The sequence below is a fragment of the Buteo buteo genome, chromosome 7 (genome assembly GCF_964188355.1).
Source record: "Buteo buteo chromosome 7, bButBut1.hap1.1, whole genome shotgun sequence".
NCBI classification, from domain to species: domain Eukaryota; kingdom Metazoa; phylum Chordata; class Aves; order Accipitriformes; family Accipitridae; genus Buteo; species Buteo buteo.
In genome coordinates this window covers 2,147,528-2,159,650 of record NC_134177.1, presented here as the reverse complement: position 1 = coordinate 2,159,650, position 12,123 = coordinate 2,147,528, and the positions used below count along the sequence as shown (strand labels likewise).

Below are 12,123 nucleotides of genomic sequence, written 5' to 3'. Positions count from 1 at the left end.
GCTTCATGACTGAGACGGCTTCTGCATTAGCACATCCATTTTGTTCCTAATTTTGTTTAGTGTGTGACAGCGAATAGAGGATAAATAAAAAAAAAAACAACCTAAGGAGACTATCTGTTTATTCATGACCTGTGGCAATGGGGATGTGCTGACATTTCACAAGCAGACAAACCGTTGCGCAGGGATGACAACAAACCGCTCTCGTTTCTCCCCACGTGCCGTATTTCAGAGCTGCCCTGCACGCAGCTCAGCGCCGCGTTTCGAAACGTCCCTTGCCGTGGCCTGCAGTACAACGAGCAAGGCGAACACGCAGCAGTTCCATGGTGTGATGGGCCAACGGTGCCAAAAACTACAATTTATGGACCACGCGGAGGGCGGTCGCGTCCAAACCCACAGGGAAAAGGCAAAGAACGAAGGCAATGTGCCCAGGGCACTCAATCCACACCCTCGTAACACGCGAGCCTGACATAATGACATAATTTTGCTATCCTGCCGGTCCTTTCTGCTCCACTTTGAGTTCTCCTATGTTTGCCTGGAGCGATGTCCCCACAGCCGCAGGCACAGCCCTGCACGTGGCCGGGGGGGAAAAATGTTCGGGGCTCGTCCCACCGCAGCACGATGGTCCCTCTAAGCTCTTCTCCAGCTCAGCCTTGCCTCCCTGCCTTAGCTCCCACCTGCCCCCAATTCTGCTTTAATTCTCCAAAACCCTTGTTGTGCCAAGCCCCGAGAAGTTTGTTGCTCCAGAGCAAACCCTCCCTGCCACGGAGCCCAGCAGCCGTGAGTCACTTTGGACACAGCAACTTAACATCGAGAAGCTCTTTAAAGCGTTCTGCAGAGATGTGAAACTGCCTTTGTATCAAAGGAATCGCTGAAGCCTACTTCAGCGGAGGACAAGAGCCGTGGAGCACACAAAAAGGGCTTTCTATCTCACAAAAGGTATGGGGATAAGGTATAATACGCACTGTAGATTATTTTTATCTTAATACCTTTTAAAAGCAGAATTTTTTTAAAAGTTCTAAATGTTCTCTTGTGGACTTTTCCGTGGGAAGCACACTGTGAAAGACTGTCCATTTAAGCTGGCGTAAAGCAAATCGTAACAGGCTGGTGTGATTGGCGTTACCCAGTTAACCTCAAGGTAACACGGACCTGCTTTTGCCAGTGAAGCGCTGATGGAGTTGTGCTTGGTTTTGCCGCACGGTTATAATGCGATGGGATCCACTTGGGTAGAACAGACGGTGTTACTCGGGTAGGCTGCTCGGAGATGGTCCTTTGGCTTACTGGGAAGAAATATAGTCACATCCTGGCACTGACCTTAATTCACCACTCATTCAAGGCTCCAGATGGAAAACTGCAAGGAGGGAACGTTTGTTGCGCGGTTGTTTCAGAAGACAGAGGGTATCTCTGGAGAGACAAGCAAAAATAATCTGCGGGAACTGGCCACGCTTGCTTGGAAGAATTTTTTTCATTATCTGGGAACAGTTCACAGTGCAATGCCAGATGCTCATATTTTCCATCACACAAATTATATTTCCGGTGTTAAAATCGCCTCGACATTAATCTTTTGCAGTACCCTTTTTATTATCCTATCAAAATTAATTTTGTACTATGCTTTGAGGATGAAAAAAACCCCACATAAGTGCTAAGCATGTCTGGTTACATTGTTTCACACCATTACAGTTGTATGTAGAGTTTATTCTTTTTTCAGTACACTACACTTAATCCCCTATAACAATTAAAGACAAAATCAATTTTCATTATGTAAATAAGTCCCTGTTTTAGATAACTAAAAATAAAGACATGTGGGTTTTGTCTTAGAAAGGAAATTTCCCCAGTTTCATTCTTCTGCTCTTTCTTTCGTATTAAAAATGTACAGTGCTTCTGCAGCATACTGCAGGCTTTAAAGGAAACTAGTTACAAAACAGCAGGAGCCAAATCAAGAATTTAAAGCAAAGAATATCTCACAGCACAACTGTTTCTTTAAATGAAAAGAGAGTCTTTTTTTTTTTTTTCTTTTTCTGATTAATACATTTTAATGATATATGGCATTGGGTCTGGCTCCAGTTTCTATTTTCATACACTTTTAATGCTGCTAAGATACTACGATGCTTTTTTTCTGAAGTCTAATTTCTTCCTTCGTGGAAAAACTCCATATGCAAGCCACAGGCTGGGATCCCAGATCATACACACCAACTCAGTTAAAAGATCTATTTATCATTTTTAATACATGAGGCACATCACTGCTTTATTTTGTAATATCCTATTAGGAATAAAAGTTTGATACATATGGCAAGCACTTATGGCTATGACACATATGGCAAGCAAGAATTTAATCTCCTGTCAGAAGGAGCTCCATGTCACCAGACCCGGATTTGATTCTTTCTGTACTATTATCTGCGGAGAAGGCAGAAATTTTCGGCAACTTCCAGTGGAAAAGCAATGACCCATAATAAGGCATAGACCGACCGCTTTAAATTTGATTGCCGCTCCAGCGAGTGAACTGGGACAGGGAGTGTGTCTGGGGAAAGCCCAGGCTCTCCTGCCCCAGCTCCCCGCGGGCTGGATCTGAGCCATTTCTTGTCCGACAGCCATCGATTCGCAGTCGTGACGTGCTTGAAATGACATGCCTGGCTCTTGCTGTACCCACCGCGGGCTCTGCCGCTCATCAGCACTTGAGTTTTCGTTCGGTTTGGCTTTCCCGAGGCAGCCCATGGAGTCTACGAGCTGGGTCCTTCCAGTGCTGCCCAAGATCTCCCCGAGCTGCCGCGGGTCCCAATCTCCTGAGAGTCCAGGCTACGTGTGGGTACTTTTTGAGTCTTTCCTGTTAGTTTCTGCTCCTCTCTCAGAGCGAACCAGCAAGTTCCTTCTGAGATGCAGCCAAGGCACGGCTCTGGGCACAGCTTGCGCCGAGCACCGTCCCCAGCAGAGCTCCTGTCCTGCAGGACGTTCCCTGATCAAACTTTCCCCCTCTGGACTACATTGGCCATGTCCATCGGGTTTTACCTCCTGGGATGCAAAACTTTTGCAACAAACCTGTACTGTGGTTCTCTAAAAATTGCTCGCTCCTGCTATGGCAGCCAAGCATCGCTGCGGATGCACGCTGCTTGGGTAAGGCCCGTGAGAAGCAGCTCCATCTTCTGCTTCTCTCATTTCCATCCACCTTCTTCATTGGCACCTTCTGCAGGGACATGGGCAGAGCAAAGGCCTGGCCTGAGGCTGGGGAGCTCTGCCCGGTGAACACAGGCTGGCTGGCTGGGACAGCAGCCTCAAAGGAGCATCCAGAAAGCACATCCAGGAGTTTGAGGCATCCCAGAAGGACTCTGCTGCTGCTTTGTGTGCCAGAAACGCTGCCATGGCTCCGCTTGCCCTGTCCCACCTTGGCTTTGGACAGTGCCCTGTACCTCCCCTTCCATCACACACGGATATACGCACTTTCCCCATCAATAATGACGGTTCTGCACTCAAAAAGAGCTGGCCAAAACACAAACGATGTTTGATGCTCACACGAAGCCCTCTCTAAAGCATCAGACCTACGTGACTGGCTCTTGTTTTCACGCCCAGAGGAATCGGGCTTGGCGGGGGGGGCAGGCTGAAGAGGGCAAGCACCGGCAGCGCCCGCAACGTCCAGCTCAGCATCACCAGGACCTGGCAGGGGACCGATCCGGCCACGGTCTCCTTTTCCCATTCACAACCCCACGAGCGTGACAGCAGTTCCCTCGCAGCTCGAATCCAGGCACTTCTGCCTCCTCCCAATAACGCTGCGCTCAACCGTTGCACGTAGACTCTCTCCAACTAATAGTAAGACACTAAGTATTTGAAGCTTCTCTGGAAGTGAAGGCTACTGGATAAAAATACGTGGATAAATTTGGTAGTAACCCAGCAAGTTGGTGCATCGGATATCCCGGTTTGCAAGCTGGCAGTGGGATTAATACTCTACGGAAAGATTTAGGACTGTACTGGCTACTATTCTTGACCAGGCAACAATATCAGCTCTGTCGCGGAAGAAACAGAAGGCTTTGCATTAGGACAGAACAAGACAACCCGTTGCCATGGGATGTTTTCTTGTAACCTTGAGGAGTGAAAGGATGGCTTACTGCCTACAGCCAGCGGGTCAGGATCCCACAGAGGCAGATTTGTTTCAAGCTTGGAGATTTTTTTAGTATTCCCTTGTGCCATGAGTCCTAGAGTGCAAGGTCCAGCACACGAAAAACCCATTTGTAAATGACACTGCTTCTACAAGACGTATTGCCTCCAGGAAGTTTTATTTCCTGAAAATGTGGTGATATAATTAGGTGTCTACATTCTCCACGGTACTTTCTGCTGGTGCGTTTCATCCCATTACGAGAAATACTCTGTAAACTTTCCTTGACTATGTAAAATTACTTTTAATTGTTTTTAAAAGCTGGTAAAAAAGGTTTCCTGACATTTATGTATTTTGCTTATTGCTTAGCAGCAGGAGTTCTGGGTTTCTGTGAGGGAGGGGAAATAAGGGAAATATTTGTGCCTGGTTTGGATCCATGATTTATACACTCCCTCATGCTAGAAATGTTATTTCTGTGACTGCTCTCATTATTTTACATGCTATCCCTCTCTTTACGATTTATGAACACGCAGTCACTCTTTACTACTGCTGCTGCTACAGGACAAAAACACCGAAGCAGCGGACAAGAGCCCAGATTTTAAATCTGACCTGTTTGCACGGCCCCAGCAGCACAAGGGGAGGAATGGCTGCTACAATACGGAATTAGGGATACTCTCTTACCGAAGGCAAGAATTAGAGGGGGACAGGCTGCTTTCCGCATCCGTGCTCTGGCTTTGCTTTGTGCACAGAGCCCTTACTGCGCAGCGGTCATCTCCAGCCAGCAGAATGGTCCACAGGTAAACGTCCCACCTTTGCTTCGATATAAACATTCCAATATTAAAATTCCAGATTATAACACCACCTACCACAGGGTTCACCGTGACCCCTGTTCCATAGCTATACAAGGGCGTAAAATTATGTAATAGCATTTACTGCGTTTATATTATTTAAAAATTCTCATAAGACTGTAAAAAACAACTGAAGTTCATCTAAAAATTTTATGAAAAATCTACATAACAGCTCTGGAGCTCATCATTTTAAGAACTGCCTCAATGAAAATCTATTACTTCAGCACAGGAAGACTGTGGGCGGACAGTGGAATAACAATTTTCAAGCTTGAAGAAGTCAGGACTTTTCCTAAACAAAAAAAATAAAAATAAAATCAGCATCACCACTGATTAGAGAAGGGGACCATCCGGCCATACTCCAAACTACCTTTTGGGAGTGCTTCCCATCCCTTCTTTCTGCACATGCAGAATTGCTGAAAAACAAATTTCCTGAGGCTTGCATTTCAGTAGAATTGCTTTAACATCTTTGACATTTCCAATTTTCAACATCTTTAAGAAAAATACGAGTAACTGAGCAAAGTCAGCACGTCCCGGAGACAGTTCCCACTTTCCCAGGTATCTTGGTTGGGCTTAAGACTCACTGTTGCCATTGGCCAATTAATTAGTCAATCGGTATTGAGCATAATCCCATTTTAGTAAACTGGGCAAGCCTCCACTGAGCATAGGGAGGATAGAGCCTATCAGGACACGCTTGGGTTGGGAGCTACAGCCGGCCTCATTCCCAGCAGGCAGAGACCCTCCTCTTGAGCCAAAGCTGAGGAAAGCCGAAAGGTGAATTTTCAGGCTCAGACCTCCACCAACCTGAGTCTACACTCTCCTGGGGACGTTATTTGTCTGCGGTTCTAATGCACCCCAACCAGCTGATTTTTGTTAACAGTTTCTCTGAGGTCAGTGCATAGAGGACTGTCAAGTTCAGGTCCGTGCAATCTGCCAGCTGACTGCAGAGTGTGTACGCTATTGCTATACAGCAGCAGCTACCAGAGTAATTGCTGTAATTCTGGTTTATTGTTGCTTTTGGAATTTGTGAATAGAGGATTATTGAGCTTCTGGATAAACTCTGCTACCACTGAAGTCAGGTAAGGCTTACCGCTGGTTTCACTGGGAACAGAAGCTGATTAAGACAAAGCGTGTTCTCAAATCTAGCTCCAGAGGCTAAATCTACAATGGTCATTTCTTCCACTGATGTTATTGAATAAAATGCATTCCCTGCCATGCCATCAGACTCAGCAAAGCTTTTCTAATTTTCTCCAGCATTGCAGACATTGCTCTCATTTTGTCACATACAGGACTACCTCATCACTCAGAAATAATAAGGTTGAGGTTCATGGTGCGATTATAAACGTATTTGGGTTTACAAGTAAAGTGGCCTGTGAAGAAGCAACTCCATGACTCCAAGTGAAGAGCAAGCCCAGTCCCAAAACTGAAACAGGAGCAAGCAATTTCAGTCGTGCAGTTCTTCATATGCACGCTCCGAGTCTGCAAAATGCTCCCCTCTAACTTACCTCCCATGAAGTTTCCGTCCAAGTCAGAGCTGATGGTCTCAGAAGATGCATGGTGGTCTTCCAAGAGAGTGACTCCCGGGGCGCTGGGGGCACCAGCAGGTCTGAGCCCCCCCCCGTGCTGGGGGCTCCCATGGGGCCAGGAGCTCAGCTTCAAGCTCCTGCCCTGGCCCCAGCCCTCGCCCGAGCTGGGTCTACGTGGTAGATCTACCTTCTGCATGGTGTGGTAGGTCTACCTTCTACGTGGTACGGTAGGTCTACCTCTGCCCAAGGGACTCGTCGGGCTGACCTGGCCTGCTTCATCGCCCCTCCTGGTCTGATGACCACCGGGCTGTCGCCAGAACCAGTGACTATCACCAGACTGGCCCTGTTTGGGCTTATCTGACCGAAACGCTTGAGTATCTGGTGACTCAGTAAGTAAAATCTCAGACTGCGTCTGCGTTGCCCATCACTGTTTCACTTAGCACAGCCAGTGCTCCGCACTGACAAACTGCCCCAACAGCAGAGCTGCCTTGTTCGAAGAGCAGCTACTTCTGCAGCATCTGCATGCTAACAACGACAACCGAGACTTGTCTGGGCTTTTCATGCCCCAAAACAAACCACAGCTCCATGCATCAAGCAGCAAATAAAAATATTGATCCTCCTCTGTAACAATTTTGCAGAGAACACCAGCATGTCTACTTTGAAGCTAAAAACTATGCTTGACAAAAAGACACTTTTCCGATGAAATTCAAGAGGCAACCATCTTTTGGACAAAATATATTAAGTCTTCAACTCCTTGTTAATTAGTACAGCTTGAAGACTTGCACACAGAGGAAACTATGTCCCTGCCAATGGCTAGTCTACTGAGCGCACAGATTTGCCACATTTTCATGCTGAGTGATATATACTCCACAACTAGCGAGTCTCACTGACCTAAGCATAAATATTTGCAAATATAACACTACTCAGTTAAATCATTGCAAAAATCTGATTCTAACTGAACAAATCACTTTTTTACACCAGAAACAAGCAATTAAGTTACATGGGAGAACACACAAAATAGGTAAATTCCAATAAAGTGGTTAGGGAAAACAGTATTTGGAACTGGCAGCTATTTTAATTACAGATATTGAACATGTGCTCCTCTTGGAGAGACAATGTTTTTTCTTTTTTACTTTTCTAATCTTGAAATGTTGATAGCATTTAATTACATTGATATGCAATGGTAAAAGAAACATTATTGCATCAAAAATATATAAAACTTAAAATTAAGTTACAGTTGTAGAAATGCATGAATTGCATCGGCTAAGATTTGACCCTAGGGGTCCACAAGTAAATGGTCATTTGATGCACTGGAATGGTTTCTCACGTGCCATGCATGCGTACGTAGCTGTCAGAGCTGACTCAGTTGTCGTCTTATAACTGCAGCAATCCTGCTCCTGGGCTCATTCAGTGAAGCCGCCCTTCCTCTTGGAGGATGCGGTGGGGTTAGAGCCGGCAAGCCCATGCTGCCGCTGCTGTTACGCTTACTGGAGGTGGGTGCCTTAGCAGCTCTTGAAATACCAAACTGTCTGGAGAGATTGATTTCCTTCCCAGCGCCGGGGCTCGTGCGGCTTTTCTGTCCGTAATCAGCGAGCAGGGCAGCAGAGGAGGTTAGGCTGCCCTGAGTCAGGGAACACGGCGATAACGGGAAGTTTCCACTGAGCTTTTTTAGTTCCAGTACTTGTTCCCTGGCCTGAGTCAAAGCTGCAGTCAGCTCATAGCGTTCCTCACACTCTCTGCGCACCGTTTCCTGGAGAAGAGTGTTCTGCAAACAGAAACAAACAGTGGCTTTACAAAATGCTGTTGGTCAAAAAGTGCGCCTATTAAACTCCTCAGGCTAAAGGCAGGGTGGCTGGAGGGTACTGATGCCTACAAACCCTTCAACACTTCCCTGTGCTTTGGTTTCTCTGAAAGTCACTCAAAGGACATACATCACCATTCACACACCCTTCACTCCCTCAGGAGACAGTGGAAAACATGAGGTAAGTCGTCAGGAGTTACTTCTGATCTCCTGCCCATCCTCTAACTAGGGGGAAACTGGGAATGCTGATCTTGGAAAGGAAAAAGCAACAGACAGAGGTTGAGTATTACTGCGCCACTTCGTTATAAGTGTTCAAGAAGTTATCCTCCTCTGCAGTACAAATAATTGTGCACTGATGGTTTTTTTGTGATGGAATTCCTTATTGATTACTATTTCCCAAATAATTGGGATAAATGATTTCCAGCCTAGTGGTTTTCACAACCTTCGCACTGTGATTCCTGATACCTAAATGGTAAGTGACTGGTACTGGGCCTTGAGCAGACAACTGAAACTGTTTCCGTATTACAGAAGTCCCCAAGTCGGTATATTATGTAGAACTTATTTGTGATGCTAATTTTCCTGGCTCCCAGCTGAAACAAAAAGTAAAAAAACCACAACGGACAACATCACTAAATTGATTCATAGAAGTCAGAACTACTGAAAGTACTAAAATAAGCAGAAAATATCCACTTTTTTGTTTTTCTAAGCAAGCAATTGTTGCTGACACCAGGAGGTCCATGAGAATGGAAGGGAAGCAACCACCAAGGCAGTCTCCAACACAGAGCGATGATTCAGTCAAACAGAGAACAACACCCTCAGTCGTGCACAACCGCATTGCCCAGACACAAACTTTTCTGTGTAAACCTCTCCAGCGCTAAGAGTACAAGCTGTATGCCGGGTCAGGTCATGTATCACCCTGAAGTGAGGACAAACATTTGTATTTGAAATTCCATATGTGATTATGACAGTGGGTGTATAACAGGGAAGAAAATGTGTAAGACAGATAATCTCAATAGTACTTTTTTGATGTTTTGAAGAGCGAATACCAGTGTCAGTAAATTCAGAGCACAGAAGCGTGTTCCCACTAAAGCGGAAGGTGGTAAGCTCTGTTTAGCCAAGAAGAGCTTACTAAAACTATTACATTTTTGCATGTGTGTTCCTGTCAAAACTTCAAAAATGATGGAGAAATGAAAAGTCCTTTGTTGATCAATTTTTTTAGATTTTAAAATTTTACTTTGGTCAAAGCACCTGTAGCAGATGTAGAGTAGAAACACAGAAGTTCTGCTCAGGCTATCTAACCTCAGTGCCAACTGCAAGTGAAGGAGTTGTTGGAGAAGGAACATAACTACATGCAGAAGTAGAAGTGGGAGAGACATAAATATTCAAAATAACTTACTCTCTGAATACCTAACTCTGCAGACAACTTAATGAAAGAAAGTCAGATGTTACTTTCCCTGCCACTCAGACGGTCACTGTTAGTCCATGAAGTTATTTGGAAAGCGTTACCGGCAAATCGGAGGAAGTATCCTGATGCGAAGTTTATATTAAAACCAGTTTCAATTTTCAACCACTCTTATCCCTCCTTTTCCTAATATAATTGTATTAGGGGAGGAACTCTGCTCCAGAATGGGGAAAACTAAGCACATAAGCAGAGCTGGCAGAATCTCATGATTGAGGATAACAGTGTGTTCCTTACCCTGCTGAAGTTCCTGACAAATACTTGAAGAGTACGTGTCTTTCCAAGAGTCTTTTCCATAGGTACAGGACAGAATGACTGCCAACATCATTCTAATTTCACTAACACAGTGTTTCTGAACCTTTTTCAAGGGAGAAATAAATATCAACCCAAGCCCTAATTCATTTTGAAGAGTTTCATTTCCACTGTTTACCAATTTTCTCTGCCACTTAATTACTTTGGACATTCCAGTCTAATCTTATCTACAGTCCCTGGCTTCACTGCTTTCACATTTCTCATAGAGCAGTACAGCGCTCTCTTCCCTTCCCATTATATTCCAAACATTCAGCAAATGCCTGTGCTAAGAATATCCATCAGTCAAATTTCTCTTCACATTTGATCAATTTTTATGTGTTCCTGTGTTACAGAAAGTGGCTTTACTGGTGGGAAGTGGGCTACATCCCCATTAGCACGGCAGGATGCACACACATACTCCCACGTTAAAAGATGCAATTTCTGCCCCAGAAGCCATTCAGAACAGGACTGTGTCCACTCTCATTCCTACTGATAGCATGAAGTTTTATTCTTACAAATGATTTCCAAAATAAGTAAGATTACTGGGAGGATCGCTGCTGTCAGGTTCAAAGAATGAGAAATGTCCATGTCTTCTGCTTTAAAAACATGAGGAATGCTTTATTGTTTACTCATATTTATGCAGCATGATGTAAGGCTAGAGACTAGGAAACAAAGGTCTTGCAGGACCTGAAAAATTTATATTTTTTAAAAATAAAACACTAGTTTAAGTGCTTGCTGAATTAAAAATTTCACATATTTTGTGATACATTGTATTTATGAAATTATGATGGACTTGTTTTAGAAATATTTTCATTTCAATGGCTTTTAAACCAGTACCAGGGTCTGAAATATAGATGCTTTGAATGATTTTAGAAATCACATGTCTCTAAGTAAAAATAGCAAGGCATTTCCTCGGTCATGTTCCTACCTCCTCTTGAACTTGACTCAAATTGTGAATCAGCTGTGTCCTCTCCTGGGTTAATTTTTCCAGTTCATCTGACTTGTGTTTAATTTCTTTCCTCATATTATCCAGAAATGATTCATTATTGTTCTTTTCCATTGTCAGCTGAAATTCAAGTTCAGTAATTAGTCTTTTAAGGCTCTGAATTTCTTTTTCCTTATCTTCATCTTTCTCTGCAAGTTTGATCTGGGCATCTTGTAGCTTCTTTTCAAGAATTTCTGTCTCCTTCCTTAAGCTATTGGTGGCACTGGATATTAATCCTGGTATCTGCATTAGAGGAGACAAAAACTGCATTAGTCTACGTTCAGTGGATATTGTGAGGTAGGTAGAACTCAGTATCAGACAAAAGTTGACTTCAGGAAAAAAACCCAAACAAACATCCTCAGAGACAAAAAAAAAAGCTCTGACTTTACATAATACCCTCAAAGGATATCAGAGAGCTGTAAATTAATCAAAAGTCACTCAGAACAAAGAGATTAATTAGTATGTCCAAGATCAAACAAAGAAATAGAGGTAAAAATGGAAAAACTTAACTTCTTTACAGCAAGCTAGTATTTCTTCAGGGTTTTAAAATCATAGTCAAATATCTGTAAAGTGAACTAAGCCAAACTGCTATTTTCAGCTCTTTAAAACACTGTGTAATGTAACAAATTTTAAACAACAATGTAATTTCATCAAATTTCTTTGATTTTTCCAGAATTCTCAAGAAATGCATCAAACCTTTTGAAAACTAAGGTTATAGGTACAGTTTTCAATTTCTATATAAAACTTCAAAAACCGTACAGCTGGGTAGCTGGGAAGAGCCAACTGCATGTGATGCAACCACCAATATAGACAAGAAAGCAGTTAACTGGCCACTGGACCTTAGCCCATCCGTGCTGAACTAATTTGGGAAGGGAGAAAACAGTGCAGATGGTTTTGTGACAACCTGTCATAGTCTGAAACAGTCCAAAGCTTTTAAAAAATGATGATGTCAGTTTAAAAATAATTAACAGCTACAGTCAATGGACATAGATGAACTCTGGGCAGAGAAAATGCGAGTAAAGGAAGAACTTCCACACCATTTAACTAAGTGGAATAATTACTTATTAACCCGTTCCATAAAAAAAAAATAGTAATAATTGAAACATATGCTAAGACTGGGAAAAAAAATAATATTGTA

General features: G+C 43.6%; 1 protein-coding gene across 5 annotated transcripts in view; it reads right to left on the bottom strand.

Moving 5' to 3' along the window:
• Positions 1 to 7,592: 7,592 nt before the first annotated feature.
• Positions 7,593 to 12,123, bottom strand: part of LEKR1 (leucine, glutamate and lysine rich 1) — a 63,580-nt gene continuing 59,049 nt past the window's right edge. For all 5 annotated transcript variants that reach the window (XM_075031269.1, XM_075031270.1, XM_075031273.1 and 2 more), the window contains 2 exons: positions 10,929 to 11,228; positions 7,593 to 8,214 (listed from right to left, as the gene is read on the bottom strand). In XM_075031269.1, coding sequence (XP_074887370.1) covers positions 7,801 to 8,214; positions 10,929 to 11,228 — 714 coding nt within the window. In that variant the 3' untranslated portion in view covers positions 7,593 to 7,800. The remainder of the gene's footprint in view (positions 8,215 to 10,928; positions 11,229 to 12,123) is intronic.